General features: G+C 46.8%; 3 protein-coding genes across 11 annotated transcripts in view; 1 reads left to right on the forward strand and 2 right to left on the reverse strand.

The window, feature by feature from the left end:
• TTC19 (tetratricopeptide repeat domain 19) lies at positions 1-4,679 on the reverse strand. 6 transcript variants are annotated; one of them, XM_062592763.1, is made up of 10 exons: positions 4,661-4,678; positions 3,918-3,972; positions 3,720-3,830; positions 3,607-3,645; positions 2,974-3,030; positions 2,593-2,654; positions 1,920-2,014; positions 1,544-1,698; positions 1,096-1,258; positions 1-391 (listed from the first exon to the last, which is right to left on the reverse strand). In XM_062592763.1, exons 3-10 carry the CDS (start codon positions 3,819-3,821, stop codon positions 261-263), a joined length of 804 nt encoding a protein of 267 aa, XP_062448747.1. In that variant the 5' UTR covers positions 3,822-3,830; positions 3,918-3,972; positions 4,661-4,678; the 3' UTR covers positions 1-260. The 6 variants fall into 6 exon arrangements, with proteins under 6 accessions (XP_062448747.1, XP_062448746.1, XP_062448745.1 ...); XM_062592762.1 differs by having other exon boundaries at positions 1-394; XM_062592761.1 differs by lacking the exon at positions 4,661-4,678 and adding an exon at positions 4,052-4,229 and having other exon boundaries at positions 1-394; positions 3,918-3,991.
• ZSWIM7 (zinc finger SWIM-type containing 7) overlaps positions 4,328-24,635 on the forward strand; it is a 20,560-nt gene continuing 252 nt past the window's right edge. Inside the window, exons 1-6 of one of the 4 annotated variants that reach the window (XM_062592771.1) lie at positions 4,328-4,495; positions 6,541-6,562; positions 9,904-10,006; positions 15,915-16,019; positions 16,631-16,767; positions 24,412-24,628. In XM_062592771.1, the coding sequence (XP_062448755.1) occupies positions 4,420-4,495; positions 6,541-6,562; positions 9,904-10,006; positions 15,915-16,019; positions 16,631-16,747 (423 nt within the window). In that variant the 5' untranslated portion in view covers positions 4,328-4,419 and the 3' untranslated portion in view covers positions 16,748-16,767; positions 24,412-24,628. Of the gene's footprint in view, positions 4,496-6,540; positions 6,563-9,903; positions 10,007-15,914; positions 16,020-16,630; positions 16,959-24,411; positions 24,629-24,635 lie in introns of those variants that run through there. The other 3 variants (XM_062592770.1, XM_062592769.1, XM_062592772.1) reach the window with 3 other exon arrangements.
• The window catches only part of ADORA2B (adenosine A2b receptor), a 19,121-nt gene continuing 12,330 nt past the window's right edge, over positions 17,845-24,635 (reverse strand). The window contains exon 2 of the mRNA XM_062592768.1: positions 17,845-21,796. Coding sequence (XP_062448752.1) covers positions 21,103-21,796 — 694 coding nt within the window. The 3' untranslated portion in view covers positions 17,845-21,102. The remainder of the gene's footprint in view (positions 21,797-24,635) is intronic.

The following is a 24,635-nucleotide window of genomic DNA, read 5'->3' on the forward strand; positions in this document are numbered from 1 at the left end:
TGACAGGCAAGACTTAGTTTATTCACTAGCACAGAGGCTCATTTTAACCATGGATGACATCACAAATTTAAATTCACATACAGTAAAGATTTCACAATTGTATTTTGGGCCAAATAGGCAGTAGCAGCATTTCTTGTTAAGTAGTCTAAATTCCTCACTGCTGCTTCCCCTGACAATTGCACCAAACTTGTCCCAGCCTGCTAGAATTGACCCACCCTTGCTGCTGTCAGCCACTTCAAGCTTGGACTCTTTGGCCAAACTCATTTGGAGCCCTTTCTCCTCTTGGCCAGCTCAGCTAGTTCTTCCTGGATGTGCTGGACAGAAGCAGTATCTCCCTTCTGTTCTGCCTGCTTCAGAGCTTCTTTGTACACTTGCTTTGCTTGCAGAAAGTCTTCTGTAGCAAGAGGAAAGGTTGCATGGCTAGCCAGTTGCATCATTTTTCAGAGTACCCTCCTGAAGCTGACCACACAAAGGAATACTGGAACACTTCAGGAACTAGGGAAGTTCAGAAAATACTCAACGCAGGGTGTCAACTATGAAAGCTAAACAGCAGCAGCAATGACAGGACAAGCTGCTGCTCCAGCATTAAGATCTCATTGAAACAATGAAGTCTCAAGCAGTATACTAAGTCCTTTTGGAACCAGCTACTGCACATATAGTCCTCTGGGACATGACAAGGGAAACTAGATCTCCTGACAATGTTCTGGCTGAGTCAGAGGCGTGAAGAACTGTAGCACTTAATGAGTACACCCTGTTATACCAGCCACCACATAAAGAGTAACACGATTCCAGCCTTAGCTTGAATCCAAATTCCTTAATCTGAAATCTAAGTTAGTGATATCTAATGGTAGGGTGTACCCTTTTCCATGACTTGGCTTTATAGCTGGCAGTATGGTACTGCACTTTACCCTAGAAAGGATCCTTCACCAGCTGAATTCAGTTTAAATACAACACTGTTTGCCTACATCAGGTCAACACAGACCTACTGCTTCAACTAAAAATAGCAAGAGCAAAAACACCACTCTAGAATTCAAGTCTGATACAGGAATCAGCCATCAGCACATACACAATGCAGTGGGCTAGATGTTTAGTTACCTTTGTGCATCAGAATTGCTGCCAGGTTATTCAGCACCATGTGCTCCTCAGGGTGTTGTGTTTCCTTTGCCAGCTCAGCTGCCCTCCTCACATAGGAGTATGCCTCATCATAGCGCCCCTGAGCATCCAGTACAGTTGCTAAGTCATTCAGCAGGACCACAGTCTGCAGCAGGACAGAAAAGGAAGCCTCAGATTCTGAGATACACTGGGGTAATGGGAGCAGTACATTTATACCACTATCACACTAGTAAAAGTATTTCCAAAGAAGCTTTAGGTAAGGAAGTACCTTATATATCAGCATGCTACATGCTCATTCTTCTCAGCAGGAAAACAATCTAATTTAGTACTGCATATGTTCAGTGCCATCAGTTGCTTTTAATGCTACCTTAGTTTTCCAAAAGATCAGTTAGCCTTTCTTTTCTTGCTAGTCTACTGCTCTACACTTCACCTGTGGATGAGTCTCTCCCTGAACATCACTTGATATCTGCAGAGCCTTCTCATACATTTTTTGGGCCACTGGGAGCTGGTTAATGCTTAGGAGATACCGAGCATAGCCATCTAGGCTCATTCCCAGCAAGAGACGGGTGTTGGCTTTTTCTTCAGCTGTGAATAGAAAGAAAAGAGTGAAAGTGATCACTTCCTCAAGATCAAGCACAAGCCTATACTGTGTATGTACGGGAAACTCAAGCAGTGTGCAAGCTGTGGATTGACAGGAAGATGGTAATTGGGCAACGTGGAAAGCAACAGCAAGGACACAGGGGAAAGACAAAAAAGTCTTTGGCAGGCAAGGCAGCACCACCCACAAGCACTCAAGGAAGTTCCACCTGGTAAGACATCCTCAGGCAAGTCCTTTTGCTTGGCAATCTTCTCCTCTAAGGTCAGGATGCAGAACTCATAGCCAGCCAGGGCTAATTTGTGCCTGCAAAGTGCAATAACTTAGCAAAGCAAGGTTCCCTCCATCCCTGAGCAGAGAGATGTTAGTACCTTTGTTTCCTCATCCTCAACGGCCCATAAGACAACCCTTTCTCTCAACACTCCCTCCATGATCATGGCCTAGATCTATTCCTGACCAAGGGCAAAGGGATCCAAGAGGTGGAAAGGACTCTTCCCCTGACCTCCCCCCAAAAAGGCGAGCTAAGGCCACCCATACCAATACTCTATCCCTTGTAAAAATGAAGTTGTTTCCAGCACTGGCCAGCTACCAACTGCATTCACAAGCTTCAGTCCCAAATGAGTATCTTGTGAGGTGTGGATTTAAGACTAGAGAACTACACCCCTCTATAGCTACCTACTTCTGCCTTGAGCTGGGCAGGCTGTAAAAGCAGTCACTGTACTATGTGACAAGAGCAGAAAAGATCATGCCTGTGGTAATCTTTATGTTCATGATACCTTGTCATATCTAAGTTTTCCTCAGGCACCCTCCTCTTTGAGGCAAAAGCTTCTGCTTGACTACCACTGTGAAGCTGAGATTAAAGATGCCTTTAGTAGGGAACTCACTGTTTCTGAGCAGCATAGATACTGGCCAGCTTGAGGGACATCTCAAGGACTGCATTGTCATCCTGCCAGAAGCAGACAAGGTACTGTTATTCTTCTTGCAACAGCACAATAGAAGCATTTGTTTGTCAGAGACCAAGTTTAGATTTTGAAAATATCCATTCTGTTGTCACCAGAGCTGCCATCCATTAAATCAAGTTTGAGAAGAAGGCAAGCTCATTACCATACTGCCAGCTTCCAGTAGGAGGGATTATATAGCACAAGGCAGAACCACTGCTTGTAGAAGAACATGCAAGAACCATCTTTCCTAAGCAAGAAACAGACCACAGAATGGTGCACCACACCTAATACTTCCAGCTGAAAGTCTCTATCAAAAGATCATACCTCCTTGGTGTCCCCAGCAAGCATATAGCTCATAGTAGCTTTGTAGAGCTTTTCTGCCTGAAACAAGAGAAGTTTGAGGAGAATACTGAGGCATGGTAGCACTTAAAGGCTCTCTACTCTTTACAGAGACGGACTACGGTGGGGAAGAGGTGTTTGACACAGTTTATTCTAAGGCCATTTTGTAGTCAGAACCAAAATATTAGCCAGAGCCCAGTGCTGGTGACAGCTAGCAGGATCCTTTTGATTTCTAGTTTAAAACTGTTACCTCAGCTGCAAATTTAACACATCTGTGTCTTTTCAGTGCTTTGCTAGGCTGTCCTTATGCCAGTTCTCTAAATGCCCAACTGTGGCATTTGACATTAAAACACACCCCTTTCCCTTGCTCACCACACTGGAGCACAAAACCCAACGGTGAAAGCAATAACCGGTCACCACTTTCCTTGGTATTCTAGCTCCAAAGCAGCCTGTTTTGCTTCACACTGCGAGATTTCTGCCTCACAACACTCTGCACAAGCCAGTCACAGCATACTGCGTGAAGGCAAACCTTTGAGATCTCCGACAAGAACTGCACAAGGGCATCAGCCTCTAAAAAATTCAAAGGGGAGGAAAAAGAAAGCGAGGGGAGTTACTCACGTTGTCCAGCTGTCCCTGCATGAGGGCCACGTTTGCCATCTGGAAGAGAAGGACAGCGCTGAAGCGCCCCAGACCGCCGCCTCCGTGCGGCCCCCCGCCGCCCGCCGCGTTACCATGCTGTAGGTGTAGGCGATCGCCTTCCCGTCACCGGCCCGGTGCGCGAGCCGCAGCGCCTGGTGCAGGACGCGCTCGGCCTCCCCCAGCTCCCCCTTCATGACGCTGAGCTGCGGCGAGAGGGTGAAACGCAGGGGTCGGCGCGGCCGCCGCCGAAGCGAGCCCGCCGCCATTACGCGGCCGCGGCGGCGCCTCACCTTGGCCCTCTTCAGCAGCAGGATAATGGCGTCCTCGGCGTCCTCCTCGGCGCCCCTGGGGAACAGCGAGAGGGCTGCGGGGGCGCCGTGAGCGCTGCCGCCGCGCCGCGCCCCCCGCCCCGCGCCCGCCTCACCTCCGAGGAAGCCCAGCGCCCCTCCGCCCCGCCGGGCGGCCGCCCCCGGCCGCCGCCGCCATCCGCCGCCTTCCTCCCGGCGGGCCGCGCCGCGCCAGGCGGGCCGGGCCCGCGGGACCGCCGCGGGGCAGCGGCGGGCGGCCAGGCGGCACAGGGCGCGCGGCGCCGCCGCCAGCATCCTCCGCGCGCGCTGGCCCTTTAAGAGCTCGGCCGCGGCGCGCGGCGCACTGCGCGTGACGCGGCGGCGGCGGCGGGCGCGCGCGAGTTGCCATGGGGACGCGGCGCGCGCCGGCGCGGCCAGGCCGGGGCCTAACGGTTTCCCAACGGCTCCCGGGCCCGGTTGCAGCCGCCGGGCCGCCGCCCGCGACATGAGCAGCACCTTGGCGGCGGTGGCGGAGGAGCTGCTCAGGGAGATCCGGAAGGCCTTCGAGGAGACCTCGCACGGTATGTAGGGGGAAGCGGAACCGGTGAGGCGGGCTGCGCTCGCAGACGCCCCATCCCGCCAGAGGTTAGAGCAAGGCGGCCGCTGTTTGGAAAACGGGACGCGCTAGGGATGAGAGCTCACACTTCTGTACCTACGGCTTTTGCTGTCCCCGCTGAGCTCTTTACCTGCTGGCCGATTTCGAAAGCGGAGCGGGAAGGCCAAGCCGCGCGGAAAGGCCGCTGCGCCCGCGGCTGAGCAGCAGAGGGCGGTGTCGGCGCCTTCCCGGCGGCGAGCGGCTCCCTCCTGCTGCTGAAGGAAGTAAAAGCCGGCAGGCAAATCTCGACCAGTCCTGACCAATTACTTTCATTGCCCTCTGAATTAGTAACGTAATTCCGTAATTTATACTGAAAGAATATTCTTGTTTATGTTTACTTGATAAATGGTGCATAATAGTTCTTCCTACAAGAATAAAATATTCTAAATAATATTTTTGCCTGCATTAAAAACAACCAAATATACAGAGGAATCTTTTGCATACTACATTTTAGAGGAAGGGACAGTGACATAATATCTAAACTGCCTGAGTGACCGCCTTGATAGATTAAATATCTATGTGTTACTTTTAAAAAGAACTTTGTAAACCCTGTTGTAAACTAGAGAAAAGATCAATTTTATTTTTAAGGTACGCTTCTCTTTAAAGCACCAAAACAGTATTCTGTGATGTAACCAGGGAATAAAGCTGCTCAGTCACTTTGGAAACTTAAATTAGATGAAAGTTAGAAAAGTCAAACCAACAGCATAAGTCACAGAGAATATTCTGAATTATTAGAAGGAAGGATTTTAAAGTCAAAGTTCTCAGTCTTCCAGTAGAACACAAATAGTACACTGTGTCCCATTAGTGATAACAAAAAGATCAGATTAACTAATCACAGCCTAACTTGTTAGTTAAAACAGACTATTTTTCTTAAATGTAGTTTTCCATCTTAACTAGAAGTTCTTTTAATTGGAGACATTATGTTTCTATGTGTTCAAAGCTATAAACTGGCAGAGTTCTACAAGACTATGTTGGGAAAAGAACAACATTGTTAAAATTTTGATGCCACAGAGTTCTCAACTCATGCCAAGAGAGTTTCAGGGAAGCCAATATATATATTTTTAACCAGCTTTTTAAAGCTGCAGAGCAAGTTGTTCAGACTGCATGCCTTTTTACATGCTTTTAAAGTAGGATATTATAATAGTAATATATTTGGGCTCCTGCATTTTTTAAAAAACTTAATCCTTATGGCTTCAAATGTGTATGTAATATATTTTTAATTGTTGTACTTGATAAATGCCTTATGTATAAGCAGTCACACTGAAAGTGAATAGCTTCTATTTGGAAGGTTTTCTGACTCTCAGAACAAATGAAATTTATGATTTGTTTAAAAAGGATTGAGGAAACCTCAGTTACCATATTAACTGCGTAGAATGCAGCTTTGGGCTGAGAGTGGATACATGTTGGAGTGGAGATTAGGTGCAAGGAGCGTGGCTGGAGCCGTGTGGCATCTGTCAGACCTAGCCTTTGGGCTGTCGTGAAAAGTGGGTCCAGGTGTAAGACAGTGTGCAGAAGGTTGAGGACTGGGTGGTCTTGTGCGAATAGGTTGGCACTTGACTGTTCTCAGTTTTCGTGCAATTCACACAGCAAGGACTTAAGAGGAAAAACAACATTACCTGACTGTTTGTTGTTCCTGCATCTTTCTGGGTTTTGTGGAACCTGAGCTGTTCTGACGGGTGTGCTCAGACCTAGAGCTCCAGCTGTGAAAGGTGGGGGAAATAAACTCCCATCCACCGCCAGGTCTCCTTCCCTGTCACTGTTGTGACTGAAATTTTCTACCACAGCAAATCATTTTGCTGCACCTTGTTGCCTTTTTGGTGGCTAGCAAGGATGGCTAGAGCACTACAGGGTGCCGTCTTGTGTGGCCTCTGGGGGTAGATTGGGAAAATTGTAGTCTCCCTGTGAGGTTGATATCTAAGTCTCTCAGACTGAAGTTCAACAAAATCACATTTCATTTTCTTTTTGTTACAGTTCCTGATGACTTGCTCCTGGGGTAAGTATCTTTTGCTTTAGTTCTTGTCCCAAGTGTTCTGCGAAAGGACAGTTAATAATCTGCTGTCATCATAAGATTGCTATCTTTTTTTCCTTGTGTTTGACTAATACATATTTCTCAAGCATTGTTGCTGTTTTGCTAGTAATGGGAGTCACTGTCCAAAAAGACTGTCTCTAGGTTTTTCAAAAGATTTATGGAATTATCTCTGTATCACTGAATCTCCTGTGATAACTTGGTCTAATTTGGGATGGATTAGACATGCAGAAACCCAGAATGTTTCAACTGAGCTCTGAGTCTGCCCTCAGACCTGGAACAAGTTTTCTGTGAAAGCAGGCTGCATTTCAGATGATTCATGCCACTAGAGCACTGCATCCCCACTGCCTTCATATTGTGAGCACAACAGCACCCTGAGATCCCTTCCTGTCTGAGACACAGACGTGTGACAGAAAAAGAAAAGGAAATGTATCATCTATCTGCAAAAGGGAACTGTCACCTAGAAAATTACTCTGAGAGTTTTCTTCCATTTTAAGGAAGTCTAAGGTCAGCTTCACTGCCCTTGCATTGACTGAAGCTTGGGAATGTGTCAGTCATAGCCAAGAAGTGCCTATGAGTATTGAAACTCCTGCAGTCCTCACTAATCGGTGGGGGTGGCAGAGAAAAGGTACTGTCACTGTGATAAAGGCTTTTCATTTTCATCTTTAGCTTTGTGTCCCTGCCTGCCTGTAATTTAGACAAGAGAGGAGGTCACCAGGAACCTTTCAGGCCTCAATATCTTTGAGTCTGAAGTAATCCAACATAGCACTCCCTGCCTGTGAAAGGCATGTGTGCTGGCTCCCTCTTCTGGGATCATAGTGACCCTTAAACAGTGAGATTGTATTTGACAAGTCTCATATATTTTGTTTCCTTCTTGTCATAAAAGAAAAGAGGAGGCGAGAAATTCCCTTGTTAAGTTAAGTAACGGTTGGATGGTAGCACTTGGCAGTCGGATTGCTATCAATTCCCTTTGACCAGGGTCTCAGAAGTATTCTCATTTCATTTCTGAATCTCTTCCAAATCTTTCCAGACCTTGAATTTCCTTTGGGCATTCCCCTTACTTATTTCCTGTTAGACTGATCAAACTATATACATGAAAAAAGAATTCCCCGAATTGAAGAGAGTTACTGAGGCTCATCAGGCTCTGCCCTCTTGTAGTCCCAAACCTAATCATTAAGGAATGTCTTAGGCTGAGTGTTCCCCCACCCACCTCTCAGTCCATCAGATGAGGCCAATCCTTATCGCCTTGGGTTTTTACCACTTAAGTTTTGGTCTTACTGGAATACATCTGTGTGCTTGGCTTGTTATCAATGAGATTGACTCAAACACATAGGTCAGCCATACTGCTGAGACTCACGGGCTCTGCCTTGGCTGTTCGTGTCTTAACTGGAGTTGGAAATGTTCCTCTGCTTTCTCTTGTTCATGTTTTGAAATACCCTTTCGTCACTGCTGATTCCCTTGTTGTTTACATTTGTAACTAATCTAGACTACACAGATTTTTCTCAGTGAATAAAAGAGTAAAGATTATCTCTGTTACCCCTGAACTCTTTGGAATGCATTCAAAGCAGTAGGATGAACAGATACAGCAAAACTTCTAAGCCTAAGAGCTGTCTGGACAATAGGGTAAAAGTTCAGGTCTCCATATCTGACATATAATTTAGCACATACCTGTGCATGGCATCATCAGGAGATACAATCCTTCTTGAACTGTGCTGGTAGCAGGATTAGAGATGTAAAACTACTGCTCTCCAGTTGCTCCGCATCCAGCGGAGTGTCTGCAGTGCTTTCCTGGTGGTTGTTAGCTTCTGATTACTGCACTTTGGAGGACAGAGAAAGATTAATTTATACCTCAGTTGTGACTGTGATCCGAAGACATGATCACTATAAAATGACGCATTTGTGCTCCAGGTTATAAACCGGTTTTCCCTGGGATGAGAAGGTAGCCCTACTGCTGCATTTCCTATTGCCCAAGGAGCTGTCTGTCGCCATTCCTCCTTCCTTGCTCTGAGGCATGGCATGTTAGCCGTGACTGGAGGTAGGATTCCAAACCAAATGCATCAATTCCAAACCAAATGAATCAATAATCTGATCTGGGGTAACTCATTCAGGACAGTCTGTAGGTACAATTAAGCTGTCCCAGAGCACAATCTTTTTTCCCTCTAACATTAGCAACTCTGTCTCCGTGTTCTCTTATTTTCCTGGTGTGACCCCTGCTGAAATCCCTGTTTATGCATGCTGTACTTGTGACAGTTTCACAGTTTTTGCTGCAACAAGGATCACTGGGCTGCATGTGTGACACTGCCTGTTGACAGTAATGCCTGTTGGAACTCCAGCACTGTGCATACCCCAGAATCTCTGTTCCGTAGCTTCTATTTGCCACCAAGTCTTGCCATTGCTGCCAAAGATGAGAAAGACCCAGTGTGTTTAGGGTGCTGGGCAGAAGCAAGGTTTCTTTTCCAGCTTTACTGACTGGCTTCACTGTTCGGTAAATTGCTTAAGTGACAGTGCTCTGTCTACCTGAAGTTTGTATCAGAAGAGCTACAGGAATACTAACAGAAAGGCTGATCAGATCACTGTAAGGACCTGTGTCTTTTGCGATAATCGGTGACCTGTAAAGGGACTCTATCAAGTCACAAATGCTGCTTAAAGATAACTTCTCATCTACATGGCTAATACTGCCTCATAACCATACAGACTGAATGTTAAAATCTCACTTGTGTATCTCTGATGCACTTTGTCTCATTTTACTTCAGGACAAGAAGCACTTCATGTCCTGTTTGTGGAGCACAGAGCTAGAATTGTTTGGGCCATACTGCTGAAGAGACAGATAAGCTGTAAAGTGGCTGTGTAAGAAAAAAACTTGAAATGCCTTGTAATTAAATTCTAGTAGGGTTTTGCAAAGAGAGAAGGAGATGTTCAGGGGCAGCTTGAAAATGTGGAAGTTCTCTTAAAGATAATGAAAACCACATAGATGCACAGAATATCTGGCAGAATGGAGGCTCTCCTTAAGGACTGAGTCCTCTCTGTCTTCCAAGAGAGTGGCTGTCAGCTGGGATGCCTCCAGGCTGTGTTAGAGAGCTAGACAGTCACTTTATGAAGGTCAGCAAAAATGAGAATAACTTACATGCTTCATTGCTTGGTAGCATAGTTAATGGATCTGCAAGTGGTGGGATTTTGAGTTGCAATGGGAGCCTTTGGCTGCAGGCCTTCTGGAGTCTATAGGGTGAAACTCTATAGTTAATGATAAGCCCCCTAAAAAGGATTCTCATTTTGTGATGTGACCTAACTAGATACACCTTATCTTCCAGATTGAAGTTCATATTTGGCCCATCTACTGTCCCAGCTTTGGATTTGGTGGATCAGCGTTCTGTCACACGAGTTGTGTCCCCTAGTGGGAGGACCGCATACCAGGTACACACCATTTCCCCCTGCTCCATCTCAGTTTCTGATGACTTTCAGTTGACATGTGAAACAGTATTTTCCTTACTTACATAACAAAGAAATTCAGTTTTATATGCAGCTCCCAGCCAGTCAAAGACAGCTCCTGACATGCCTCCTGTGGGTGTCAGGGTCAGAAGGATGCTTTGTGGGGATTGCTGGTTTTGCTGTATTACTTCCATCCTATCCAGCGAAGGCAGTTCTTCCTCCCAAGAAAGTGTATACAACACTGTTAAGTGCTGTCATTATGTTCCTTTGCTGTTGCACTTGGTCTCTTCACTGTCCTGAACACTCTTGGCATCCCACCTGGCAATAGGATCCTTGTTGCCTGGGAGGAGGCAATGCAGGCCAAACCCTTGGGTTTCATTGTAGTTCATTGTAGCCAAGTCTGTGGATCACAGAAACATCTTTGTAATTGGCATTTTAGATGGAAAAATTTCAACCTAGCCCTAAAGATCAAACTTCTTTTACAGCACAGGATCAGAGCTGGAGGTGAGGCCTATTAGCTGGAGGCAGAAAACAGTGGCACTTCTTTCAAACTTGTCAGTGGTATGGACAGTTCCTTGTTCTTGTATGAGTGTTATGCTGTGGCATTGCTCTTGGGGATGGTCTGTCAATTCTATGTGACTTGCTAACCAGCTGCACCCAGCCCACAGGATCACGGAGTCAGAGAGACTCTGTGTGCTGTGCCCCAGCTACAGCTGTACAAGCAGATGGACCCCTGTGCTCACACAAAGATTTTGGTGAAGAGGCACTTAACTGCTTCTGCTGTTTAGCACTACTGGCCTCCCTTAAATGGCACAGTCCTCTCTGTTGCTGAACAGAGAGTTGCTTTGCTTTTTCTCATATCAGAGAAAGGAAAATCTCTCTGCTTGCTGGTGCAGCAGCCAAGAGGAACGTTTCTATATATTCTCCCTGCAAAGGCCCTTCCCTGCTTCTCTGGAGGTGCTGAGATGCATGGGGATCTTCTGGGGTAAGAGAGGAGCTGGGAAGCCAGGCCTGGGTGATGACACAAGCATTTTTCACATATACAGAACTTGCATTGCTTGATTTGTGCATGGAGTCCTCATTGCTTTGGGGGTCTCTGGAGAATGCATCTGACCCTCCAAAGAAGCATAATTCATAAACATACATGGCTCAAGAGCACAGCCTCTGGTTTGAGTTGAGGGCTTGCCTTATGGGTGTTCAGCAATGCCTAAGAAGCACTGCTTCCAGGACCCTTAGACAGCAGCTTTCTCTAGGCATTTCTGTTTTTTGAGAAGCTGCCTCACTAATAGAGGGCTTAAAGGCTTTTGCTTTTTATTGCTGCTCTGTTAAATATGCCACTGAGCAGAGAATGGTCATGTTCTCCTTGCAGGGCTTAGGCAGGCTATGTGGGCTAAGGCAGAGCATTGCAGACTGGGATGCAGAGTTTTCACTCACTACCCTTTCATTTAAAGGATGAGGATGGCTGCTTAGAGCCTCTGGTCATGCAGAGTTATCTGCATCTCAGGAGGCTTGGTGTTTATCTCAGAGATGGAGAAAGCCTCACGAGGCAGAGAAGACACCAGAGAAAGATGGCACTGCCAGAATCTTCACTTGTTCCCCTACCTGAGCTCCTTCTTGTCTTTTATTTTGCCCAGTTACATGAGTTTTTGCTGTAGCTGTAGGATGCAGCTCTGTGAGGCCTTGCAAGAGGGCTTTACTGTGCCATGTGCTGACATGTACTCCTGCATGCTGCTCCCTCAAAATGTGTGTACTACAGCAAGGCAGACACCCCTCCACGCTGCCCCGTGTTCTCCCCACTTGAAGCGAGGGGCTAAACCTTCTGCTGGAGGCAGTCCTGTAGTCACCAGGTTGGAGCTGGTCTTCTTGGTTGATTATTATCTACTGATGGCCCTGACAATTTGCTCAGCTGGTGTTGACTGAAAAAAGAGCAAATATCAGAAGTGCTCCCTCCTACCTCTGCAGGTAGAGTGAACCACTAGTTCCCCTAATGGGAAGGAACCAGTGGGTGGGTAGGTTAGGGCTGGTCACTAAGGCTTAATATAGGAGAAGCCCTGTTTTTAGCCCAGCACTTCCTGGCTAATAGTGGTGACCTGAGCAATCCCCGTGCATCACCAAAGGCCTTGTGCCTATGTCCTCCCAGCTGACAGGCAACCTACATGAAGCTCTTCTTGTCTGCAGGTGCAGATGTACTTCTGAGCAGCATTCCTCTTCAGTGAAGCTTGATTGCTGATTAAGGCCATGCTGATGAGTTCATTACCAGAGGAATCTAAAGAGCTATTTTCTCTGGGGGCGGGAGGCTGGTCCCATTGCGAAATTCTTCCTCAGCACAGCTGTCTGGGAGGCCGAAACAAAGAGCAGAGCCTCCCCTGAGGCCACTGGCTGGAGCAGTGACAGGAACGCAATCTGGAGTCTGGGGCCCTATAAACCAAAGCACTGAGTGGGACACTGCACTCAGAGTAGCTGGGTAGTGTCACTGGCTTTTGCTTTATATGTGTTCTGTAAGCACATATCCCAGCTATGTGCACTTTTCTCTCAGCAGAGAAGCATGCCCAGCACAGTGCAGGGGGGGAGACATCCATAGCTGCCTGGAACACATACGCTGTCATCCTTCTTACTTCCCTAGAAAGCCAGATCTGCCCTGCCGTTCACACCCAGATGTGGCTGAGCTGAGCCAGGATGGTGTCTTCACTCACAGCCGAATCTTCTCTTTGGGGCTGTGAGACTGGTCCTACTGTGAAACTCTTCCGAGTCCTCATAGCCAGATCTGAGTTGTTGATACTTTGCAGGCGAAAATGCTGTTCACGTTCCATATCAGCCAGCACATCTTGGTCACTGCTCTAGGGAGAAATGACTCTGCTCAGACAAGCCCTAGAACTGCAGCCTGTAGTGCAGGCAGCTCTTGCCCACAGGAACTGAGACAGGAGAGGAAAGAACCCTCAGTGAAGTGAAAGCTATGATATGTTCTTTAATGCCCAGGTATTAATGCCCCTGCTACCTACCACAGAGGTAGCATTGGTGCAGGAGGTGCTCAAGGGCTGATATTTCATCAGAGTTGTTATACATCCTGGAAGGAGCTTGTATAGTATCTGTTTACACTGCAGGCTCAGCCCAACCCTTGTAACTCCAGAAAAGGGATAAATCTTACCTGCTGCAGAGGTATGGGGCAGAGGTGGGGAGGGATCTTGGCCAGTGGTGCAGCTGTGCTGGATTTCAGCAGAAGTGCAAAGTGGTGAGTAGTCTGCTGTTGGAGTATCTATTAGGTATGCCTGAGTTGCAGAAATGCTGAGAACTGTGGGAGTAAAGTCAGCTAGCAGGGAAAGAGGCAGTGCTCTAGCCCTCCCTCCAACTGTCGTTTGGATTGGTCACATCCTGCATTTTTATTGGATTCTTCTTTGTAATGTCTTTTTTTAATTAATTTCCTAGAACTCTGTGGCAGCCTGCCCCACTACTGGGAGTAGAGCACCAGGTCCTGGCACTGACACATGGTGCTCCCTAGCTGTTTGTGGTGGCAGCAGTAGCTACCACACAGTGCCAGAGATAGACCTTCTGCATCCCAGCACACTGGCAGTGACACCACTACCAAGGTGATTTTTCTTCTGTGTGCAGCCAGTGAGGTGCCTGGAGATGAGGGTAGTGGGAGGAAATCTCACGGTGTCTCAGGGCCAAGAGGGCACCCCAGTTCTTGGCTTGGCTGCAGCTGAACAGAAGTAGAGGCACCTTTTCCTCTTGGTCTTTGGAGTTTAGATTCTGCATTATTAGGCAGTAGCTGCATTGTTTCCATCTAGGTCAGGACAGGAGAACTCTAAAGTCAGCCCAAATCTGGCAATGTCTGTGTTCCCCTCCCACCCCCCCAAAGAAAACATTTCTGAATGAAAGGCACCATCGGAATACTTCATCTTGGAAAAAACAATCAAAGGGGCTAGAGAAAAACAAACTTATCACAAGTGAAGCAAACTTAGTTGGGGAAAAAAAGGCCAGACTGAAAAAAAAAGCCTGATTTCCTCCTGAAATGGGAATGCAAATCTTGTGTCCTGAATCTGCTAGGAGAAGTGGGAGAATATGAGCTTTTCCATGGGAAAGCTCCTACTTGTCATGGGCATTGCCTGCCAGGCAGGGTGCTTCAGAGAGCTGCAGGGAACAGGGGACCGTTTCCCCTTGCAAGTGCAGCTCTGAACCTGGAGAGTTGATGTTCCTCTGGAGGGGCATATGGGTGTCAGGGATGTTCTGGAGACAAGCAGCACTGTGCAGAGCTCTACTGTCTTGTCTTTTTTGGGTGCTTAATCCTTAGATTTAGATCTATGCATGCATGAACCCAGACAACATCTAAGGCCTAGTATGGGAGAGGCATATGGCGTCCCTTGGAGCCCAAAGGTTTGTGCACAGAGGAGGGCACTGCCCATGATTACACCAGTATAAATTCCTGCCATTCTCTGGATCATCCAGTAAAAGTTAGTGCCAGGAACCTAAGCCATGTAACAGAGCTGCCAAAAAGCCCTTGCTCTCTTATGTCAGGTATTAGACATATGGTGGCAGATATTCTATTGTAATTGTGTTTTGGCCATGGGATGGGCTCAGTTTAGGTCTCAAGGGGCATTAGCAAAGTTCATGCTGTTGACTGCAGGTTTCTGCTGATAGTCTGTGAGTGTGTTCTCCTGTGGCCCCTTAGCAGTAGAAGGAGGGCAGAGCAGTTTGCTCTCAAAGTAGCTTTCTAAAAGCTATTTTCCAGTCTTGCAGTAAGCAAAAGAAAAGTAATCCTGAGGGTGGCTTTTCTGTACCATGCCATCAACTCCAGCAGCAGTCACCTGTACAGTTTGCCTGTCAGCTTCTCCGCACTGGAAGTAAATGCTTCCCTTGCCTGACTGCCTGTGTCCTGTGCCTGTCGTGCAAGAGATGTACCTCAGTACCGGCCTTGTAAAGGAGCAGCACGTGGGAAAGGGAGACAGTGCTGTTCCTAAACCAGAGATGGATCAGGGAAGCTTCTTCTCTGGAGACTTGAACTTTGTTTATTCAGACAAAACTGGAGTCCAGTAGCTGCAGCTGTTTGTGGGAGCAAAACAGCAAGAGCCCTTGCAGCCTCCAGCAACTGGAGTGGTTTAGAAAAGGCTTTGTTAGCACTCGCTGCTGTTTTCCTTCCATCCCTGGGTCTGTGGTGGCCCGGGATTCACAAATACGCTTTCTGTGACAAAGTAGTCTTGGTTGTCTTGAAGCATCCAATGCATCTGCCAGTACGGGGGATGGGGGGGGGAGGAGCTTGCTGTGCTATCAGCTTAGAGAGATCAAGGAATGGCTCCCTGCTTGCTGGCACTGCCCTTTTTCTGATCCCTCAACAGTAGACAAGCACCTGGAGCAGCTGGCTGCCAGCATAGGTGCGCTCTCACAGGGAGCATTTTGTCTCCAGTAGAAGAGAAGCATGTAGAGCACAGTGAGAGAGTATGGAGTTTCTGGCTTCCTGTGGGTCCCTGGAGAGTGAAGCAGGGGAATGGAGCATGGCTGTCCACAGCAGAAGAACAAATGTTACGTGATCGTGTTTTACATAGGTGGGCCAGTGCTGCCTTTCCTTCCGAATCTGTCATGCCAGCAGACAGCCAAGGAGGCTTGTGGGGTGCCCAGTATCCTCTTCCCTCCCCTGAGGCATACTGGCACAAGTGCTGTCTCTGGAAGGCATTGACCTGTTGATTATAAGGGACCTGTGGACTCTGGCCACCTGTATGTCTTAGCTCCAGTATTCTTCAGGAAACAGCTGCTACTGTGTTCAGGGCACCAAACCACAAACAGTGTTTGCAGTGCCTCTTTGCATGCTATGAGTCATTGGGGGGAGGACATCAGGCCAGATACAGGCTGGTAGTTAGAGAAATTAAAAGACTCTTACCTGAACCATCTGCCTTTGTTTCAGGTCCTTGGGAGCTCAGGCAAACTCTATACCTGCTATAGTTCCTGCCACTTCTGCACATGTCCTGCTTTTGGTTTCACTGTCCTGCAGAAGAGCGAGAGCCTTCTGGTAAGTTGCGTGCCTTAACTTGGGCCCAGGACAGAGAGGGAGGAGAAGGGTCTGCTGATCTCTCCTTCTTGAACCTGAGCAGCATGAAGTTTCCAATGGAGCAAACACATGAGTGTTGAATTGATCATACAGGCTGTGGCTAACGGAGCACATGATACGGCCTCTGGGAGTCACAGTATCTGGGTGGAGCTAGGCCTACATGGGTTTGAGAGGGCTTTTGTTCTTAATTACACATTAATAGTCTGACTTGCAAGAAGTGAATAATTCCTACCTGTGAATGCCTCCAGGCAGTACCAAATAAACTGTTATTCTTTATAGCCTGAATCCCCCCTGCTCCTGCATCCAGCATGGAGAAGGCATTAAGATCTGTTAATGCTTTGTTGAGTGTTAGAACCCTGTATTGTATTAGTCTGATCATGGAGTTGACCCAGGTCAGCTGGACTTCCAGCCTGTGCTAGTGTTTGCAGTGCCAAGAGGAAGCCATGTTTCTGAGAGGGGTGAGCTCTTCATTAAACACATCCTGGCCAGGATGAATTTTTGTAGCTTCACAGATGTGACGTGACATTCCTGCAATGCTCCTGCTGTTAACATGTTCGCACTATTGTTTGCAGTGCAAACATATACTTGCCGTCTACCTCAGCCAAGCCATGGGAGCATGCCAGGAACTAACTGTCTCTGAGGAGCAGCTCACTAGCATCTTACTGGCCGAGGAAGAGGAAGAAGGATGAAGGATTTGGATGATATGCAGGTGTGCTTTCTGTGTACCCTTCCAGCTCCTCTGAGAGGTATAGCTGGTGTTCTTACTACCTACAAGGCTGTCAAAAGTTCATTTTGGCTGGTAGTTTTTTTTCTGTGCTGCACGCAAGCATGACATTAAATAGCAGCCTTGCACTGATGGACTAATTAATAAATATTAAGAAGGTTCAGCATGGGCAAAAACTGTTGACATCAGTTTCATTTATTTAGGCTATTCTTAGATTTTTGAAGATGTTTGAACTAATATGTACTATTGGGTGCTTGTAATACAGAACAGTCCAGCAGCTTAGTGATTCATTAAAGCTTGTTAACTCTGCTCTTAGTCTGATGGCAGCCCCAGCCCTCCGAGCTCAAGTACCTGTATGGCTTTGTGGAATTGGCCTTCAAAGGCTGGTAGAGTGAAGCTGCAGTGGCTTTTTGCAGCTAGCTGCTCAGAGCACTTTAAGATTCATCATTGGCAAAGGTATACCGGGGAGGAGATACCTCAGCCCCTCCAGACTGATGACTGTTCTGCTTTTCTGCCTCATTTCTACTGTGCTTACTGTAACATGGGGTATTTGGAAGAGTCAGTGTGGTTGCTTTGGTTTTAAATTGACTCAATTCAGACAAGCCAACCACTTCATGCTGGCAGGCAAGGCAAGGGATTATGGAACCGTTTTCCCCTGTGAGAATCCCCTTTAGGATCACTGGCTTTTCCCCCATGTTAGAATTGGGCTGAAGTTGTCTCTCTTGTTGGGGGCAGCACACAGTCTGCTGTGGTTCTGTCTGGTAAATGGTGTTGGTAAGCTGTGACAGCTGCCCTTCTAGAGCTGGAGCCAGGCTTGCTGCCCAGGTCAGACATGGGCAAAAGAGAAAACTGCTGCTCCCCCTACCCTGCACGCCTGGCAAGTTCTCATTCACCAGCCAGTGAGCCAGAAGCCAGCTCCGTTCCAGGCTATGTGACGACCTGCCCATGCTTTGAGGCAGGCCAAAGCATTGTGCATCAGTCTCCTTTTCAGGTACAGCATGGGCTTGTATGATACACTGCTTGAACACAACACCAGAAGAAACGACAGGGAACAGGCTGAGCCAGGTTGTGTAGGTGGTAAATTAAGCATTCTGTATGGAAATAACAAAGTTACTGCAATTATAAAATCTGAGCAACAAGAGAACACATCCATCCTATTTACATCAGAGCAGTAGTGAGTGATAGCTGAGCATTTACAGCTGCACTCAGCATCGAAAGTTCCTTAGCCATTTTCACTTCACATTTTTATAGAAACCTTCAGAGCTTTTTTTTTCTGTTTGTGTTAGAGGCAGTTCTATTTTTATTTTGCCTTCAAATGACTTAGGCTCAGATCCATGAAGACACTTACGTGCCTAAACACCACAGTGACCTGGGCCATAGTTAATAACAGCTAATAGCCCAAGGGCTTATTCATACTAAGGAAACAACAGATCTGTCTACAGTATTTCTGGCTCGTAAGAGGCGTATGAAAGGTAGCCGTAGCGGATACCGATCTGCAGTGCAAGCTATCACATACAGGCACATGTTCTGCGACTGGCTCTTGCTCTATATTGCAGTACTGTGTTTTTCAGTCTGTTTTGTGCTGTCTGGATTTTGGTTCATTTTCAGACAACAGGATTACATTTTTTTATTGTAAGGATAAATGTGGCTTGCAACCACTTGCAACGCTGCCAGACCTGCAGGTGAAGCCCTGGTTGTTTCCAGCCATGATTAACAGAAGGAACACAGCCAAAGATAATACAGAAGGGAAGGAATTAAGAAAGGAGAGAGCCAAACTCTGCCCAAATGGCAGGAGGTGGATACATCTGTTAGCTGGACCATGAACAATGTGGATACAGCAAAGCCAAATGGGGATGTTAAACACTTGGGACATTAACTAGATAGATTCTTTTTGGAAATGCCAGTATCTGAGATGTCCAAATTTGGCTACATCTGGTTTGGGTAGAACATAAGCATCTACAGTTCCATTCAGAGCTTACTGGTGATTCACCAAGGTTTGAGTCTGGCTCTGACCAGTTCAGCTGCTGTATACAAGGCAGTTGCATTCATCACTTCCCAGTGAATTGGCCTCCGTTTGCATGCTGGGCCCTAAATCACACCTGCAGCTGCTCCTTGCAGATCACATCAGCAGGCAGAACAGATACTGCCATAGCAGAACTCGTTCAGATCAGATTTTTCAGAGCTGTTTTTCAGTTGATTTTACAGGATATTTGTCATCTGTATGTTCTAGAGAAATGAAGCTCTGCAGGGAGGTCTTATGTTGCACCACCCCTATAGTGCAATGCAGTTAAAAAATTAAAAAGCTGATACCTATATAGTTCAAGTACAATTTATCAGGGACTGCTCCAGGCATCAGTCTGTCCACTGGGCCTATCCTTCAGGAACTGGATGTATTTAAATTTCCTTCCCTGCCACCTGACCCTAAAAGGACTGCCTCCTATCTCTGTCTCCTGGCATGGATTAGGAAGGCCAGTGTTATGGGTTACCATTGAAAAACATATGAAATACCCATCCTTGCACTCCAGCTTCCCATTAATCACAGTGATGCTCCTTTTGGCACTGAGTGCTACAGAGAGAAATACTACCACTTTTCTGCCACTCAAAAGCCATCAGGTAAGACTCTTGATTTGTAAGTAGGCTACAACACTATAGCAGATCAGATCTAGTCTCTGACCTGTCCTTTAACAAGATGTTTTTCCTTCCACAGCCACTTTATGGCTGGAGCAGTAACATGGTATGCTTCGTGTCTTGGTCTTATCAATCAAGCACAGAGATGTGTCTGTACTAAAATCAGCTTTGGGGCATGAAGGAGGGAGCCTGATGTTTTTCTGACTCTCTTTCCTCACCCCATTTCTCTCAGTTGTGGAATGAACTGCCCTACTGAAGGACATACCAGAAGCATTGGTTCATTTAAACTAATGTACATGTCTTCACGCAGTTTGGAGAGTGGAGCTAGTATTTTGGAAAATAATGCACTGTTCTTTCTACCTTCTTATAGTTTTGTATATCAGTTACATAGGAAATCAGGTGCAGCAATTAAGAACTGAGCTGGGGCTGTGGAGAGTTACTAACTTGCAGTACAAATTAAGACCACTGCTGTTGAGTGGGCCTGTTCTTTTAAAAGGCCAGGACTCTGTAGTTAGCCACAGAGTCAAGGCTAGAAAATCTGTGGTGTGAACTTATTCCCTGAAGAGCTTGGCCAATATCAGCTTGCAGGCAAAATAGTTCCTTTCCTGTGTCTTTTGCTACTGATGTAGGTCAGAATAAAACCTCATCACTACTAGAAAAACAGTATTCACTACTTCTGAGGCTTACTGGGATATACCTGAACCCCAGCAAGACCAAGTTTTAGGAATCAGGTGAGCTATCACAGCTAAAAACCTGCATTTCTGGAAACAGTGCAAGTCTATCAAGTTTTGACTTGAAAGCAAATCTAATTGTGGAGATCATGTCACCAAGGGCCTGTTTCCACTAACCTCAGAGACTTTGGATCAGACTTTTGTGACTACTGGGATGCTTCTGCCTTCTGAATTTTGATAACAGAAATCAGATCTGATATCAAACCTGAAGCATTGGTCTGAAGAATTTAGTAAATCCTAATTTAGTAATCCTATAGAACAAAGACACTTAAAGACAATAAGACTGCTATTGTTCATGACTTCCATCAACCCTTTTCTAAAATTTCAGCATTTAGTAAGTAGGGCTTCCATACTGGGCCAAAAATACACAGCACGGCCAGTTAACGATCTTCTTTTCCCATTAACACAACTGGTTCCCTTAGAGCCTGGAAACACAGATTCAGTTTCACACCAGCAATTGGTCTAAGTAAGACTTTTTCCCATCAGAGAATACTAGCTGCATCAAACAATTGATGGAATAATTAGGGTATTACCAAAGTGCTGTCAAGTATGGACTTAAAGAACAACTCAAAAACAGACACAAAATTATTACTAAGTGAATCAAAAGATTAAAAAAATAATCATAATAAAAATAAAGATCCTAGGACTTGACATGAGCAGCACAATTGGGGAAACACCCCTAGCAGTCTTCCACAGTCAATGTTTGACCTGGAAAAGAAACACAATAAGATCACCAGCACTCATGCAACCTGGGTTACAGTAGAGGGTGAGCTGCATGCACTCTTCCCCCAGTCAGGTTATTCCTCTAGGAGGCACTATGTTAATAAAAAATAAAAAATACAGCTGCATAACTGCATAGTGGTCATCTCTGAGTGCTCCTCTAGGAGTTAGAGTTCACACAGGCACAAGGAAGGGTAGTGCAGGTACAAACTGCAAAATCCTAGGAGCAGGACATGCAAGGTCATATGGTCACAGAGGCTGTTGGGGAGTTAATATTGGAGACAGTCAGGTGCTGGTTGTTGTCAGTGGAGCACTTGGGGAAGTCATCTCTCTTACAGAGGATCTTGGAAAGGATCTTGCGGAATGTGTAGCGGAAGTCCCTGATCCTGTAGGCGTAGATGATGGGATTGATGACAGAGTTGGCATGGGAGAGGATGATGGCCATATACATCACCCACTCAGGCTTGGATCTGGAGAAGTCCTCATGGAAGAGAGTAATGCAGTTCAAGATATGCAGGGGCAGCCAACAGAAAGCAAAAAGTCCTACGATGATGGCCAGAGATTTGGCTGCATGGACCTCCTTCTGTAGCGTGGTCCTGGAGTTGCCCATCAGTTCGATCTGATGCAGCTGTTTGCAGGCGACCATAAATATCTTAATGTAGATCCCAAGCATGATCACGAGTGGAAGCAGCACACAGCCGAAGAAATTGAAGTACACCATGTAGCTCATAGTTACCACATTCTCAAAGAGGCATGAGATGAAGCAGCCATGGTGATCCTTCCCAGTGGCAGCCCCTGTCTCGTTGGTGGAGTTGGGACACCCACTCATGGCTTTGTTCCAACCCATGAGCGGAGTCAGTCCAATTCCAAAAGACAGGACCCACAGCACAGCGATGAGTCCTCTTGCCCGCTTCCCAGTCACTAGGCTATTATACCTACAGAATCAAGAACAAAACCAAAATGGAGCCATTAAATAAATGAGGACTTGTGACTTTCCTTCACCGCAGTTAAAGCTATCAGTCCTGTGAAACTTCAGTGAAGATAAAGACTTGGATTCTTAAAAGGGCTTTATCACTGCATGTCCCTAAACAACCAACTGCAAGGAGGGCAAGTATAGAGGGAAGGCTCATTCTGTAGCCACCAACTTAGTCTCTTGCTCTACACATCCACTGCTGGGCATGCCAGGGCAGACCGCATGGAATTTTAGGTTGAGCTGTTACTGCTGAGCCAAGTCTGGCTCTCAGCTGTACGCTGTAACAGGCAGCTAACCTGGCCAGCATCACCACATGTTCTTACAGCCTTTATACAACAGCCAGCTTGCTTCAGCTTGGGCTGTTCTCGTGCCTGCAGCAAAGCTAGCTTTTGCAGCAGTCCAATAACGTGATAGTGCTCCCTCATACATTAACATGGGAAGTAAACGTGTGTGTGGAAACTGTGGATCCTACCAGCTTCCCAAACAGTGCAATTGCTGGCTTCCACATGCCAGACTACAGCCCACACTAGGTTGTTGTGGTTGGATAACAAATACCCTGAACGACTTCTCTATGCCAGCACCTGAAAGCAACTGCTAATGATAGATTACTTAGGAGACTTACAAGTTAGGTTTGTGTTTGCTGTTCAGAGAGTCCTGAATCCAAGCATGGTGCTGGGAGCAAGAAACACTGAGCTGTTCTCCTTCCATTCATCTTCCCTACACTGTGCAGCCCCCATTAACAGCACTAATGCAGGCAGCTTCACACAGATGCTGACCTGATGCCTGCAGCTGCTGAAGTATTTGCTGGGTTTTGCATCACTTCAGTTAGGTGCTGTTGTCAAATGAGGCTTGTGCTCTGCTGACCTACAATAACTGGATATCAAGATCCAGAAATCTAAGCAAGTGCCCTCCTTGGGCACCTGCTGCTCTCATGGGTGCTGTGAAGACGTTCAGCTGTGGCCCAGGGGCAAGCTGCTGCAGTACTGAGTGTTGTAGAGTCATGCATTGCCCCTGCACCCTGTCCAGCACCAAAGACAGGGTGCCTATGTAGCTGAGAAAGCAAAAGTGCCCTTCTGGCCCCCAGATGCACAGAGAAGCAAATGGAACTGGAACCTAAACAGTAAAGCAGCAAAATACAAGCTGCTTTGGATGCAATTAGAACAGATCCCAATCTCTAAGCATTAGTTAGATCTCTTTTTAGAGACGTGAAGAACACAGTGATTGCCAGCCGGACAACATGAGAAACCCATTACTGTCCTATCTATAGCAAATTAGCATCTACTGGCTTGACATACATGTGCCCCCCCCCTTCCTCCCCACACCCTTCTCTCAGCACTTGTTTACTCTGGCTTCCCTACCCTGCTCCTCCTTTCCTAAGGACGTTTGTTCTGAATTTCTTCCGGCCCGTGAGGCAGCGGAGGGTTTTATTCCCACAGAACTGCAGCTGTGCATGTGAATCACGCTGGAGTTGCCTCTGTGCGAGCGTGTGCGTGTGTCCATCTCCTCCTCGGAGCTACGCGTACAGGAGGGGCAAGCCGTGGGCGTGCAGAACGGACCAGGAGGCAGGCTGCAGAGCGCGCCTGGCTGCAGCCCGCGGCAGAGCTGCGCTTCGTCCAGGCGCAGCTGGGCTGGCCTGAGCGGGCTGGCTGCGAACCACCTCAGAGGAAGTAGCAGCAACAGCAGCAGCCACGTATACTACTGAACTGGGAACACACTTTACATTCAACAACTGTTTTTTTTCTCCCTCCCCTCCTGCCCCCGCTCTTTTCTCCCATTATTACTAACCTCTCACCACTTCAGAAGATGCAAAATTATTATCAGATGCGGCAACAGTGAGGCCAAGCCCATTAGTTTCACAAGCCTGTATTTTGTACATGTTTTCAGGAGCCTGACCTGGCTTGGGGTTGTGGGTATTTAAGATTTGATTTGGGGCAGTGTCTCAAAAATCCCACCCCTTTTAAGCTTTAATTGGCAAAGTCTGAGTCTCTGAAGCTTCTGCCTAATGTTGGCTGCTCTTAGTCAGTTCCGTAGGGAGTAGCAAGAGCTAATTCTGACCTTTTATAAATCTGCAAGTGGGAGGAAAGTATGTGGCTAGCAGGGACCACAAATGTGAGATTAGACTCCTTGGCTCGTGCTATTTACTCTGAGTTGATCACTTTGGTTGCTCATTTGCTGCCTCTATCATGCATGTCACAAAAGCTATTGTCATCGGAGTGGAAAATGGAAAAGGCAGCATTATTCAGAAACAGAGATTGAAAGAATCAGAAGTTTTCTTGATGGTAGGTTTGTCCGAAACAAAACAGGCTGCCTAAAGGCAACATAATGAAAAGCAGCAACAGCTTCATGCACCGCGCTGCATCCAGTGTCCACCATGTTGCTACAGTCAGTCAGTGCTTCTCTTGCTGAAAACATGGAGCCCCAAATAGGGCTTTTTCCATTTACTGTTTTCCTGAACTTTTCTGCAAAGATAAGGCTCTGCTTGAAGGTTTGCAAAACCAATTAAGAAGTTACTTAACTTTCTAGTGACTGTAACAGTGGCATGTTTATTTTAGTGTTGCTCACCCTTCCCTACCACAGGCAACAGAACTGCAGCCAGAATCAAGTTTAAGCAGGGGCCCCTCAGTGAGAAGGAAGAGATGGAAAAACATGCTACACTCTGTGTTTGCATGAGCCACAGCTGAACAGTGGAGACAGCTGCAGGCTCAGGGAAGAGATGGTGTTAATTAAAGTGGAGCTAGTTATTCACAGTGAACAACGTACCCCTTAGATTTCCTCCTTATTTTCTCATTGACATTGCACAG

This window comes from Rhea pennata, chromosome 20, assembly GCF_028389875.1.
Source record: "Rhea pennata isolate bPtePen1 chromosome 20, bPtePen1.pri, whole genome shotgun sequence".
In the NCBI taxonomy this organism is placed as follows: Eukaryota; Metazoa; Chordata; class Aves; order Rheiformes; family Rheidae; genus Rhea; species Rhea pennata.

What these genes read in the sequence shown, in the direction of transcription:
- TTC19 (XM_062592761.1), bottom strand. Translation starts at nt 4,229, where the DNA reads ATGCTGGCGGCGGCGCCGCGCGCCCTGTGCCGCCTGGCCGCCCGCCGC. An exon ending in TCGCCTACACCTACAGCATG is followed by an intron (nt 3,646 to 3,719) that starts GTAACGCGGCGG and finishes CTTCTCTTCCAG; the next exon opens with ATGGCAAACGTGGCCCTCAT. An exon ending in GCCTGAGGATGTCTTACCAG is followed by an intron (nt 1,699 to 1,919) that starts GTGGAACTTCCT and finishes TTCTATTCACAG; the next exon opens with CTGAAGAAAAAGCCAACACC.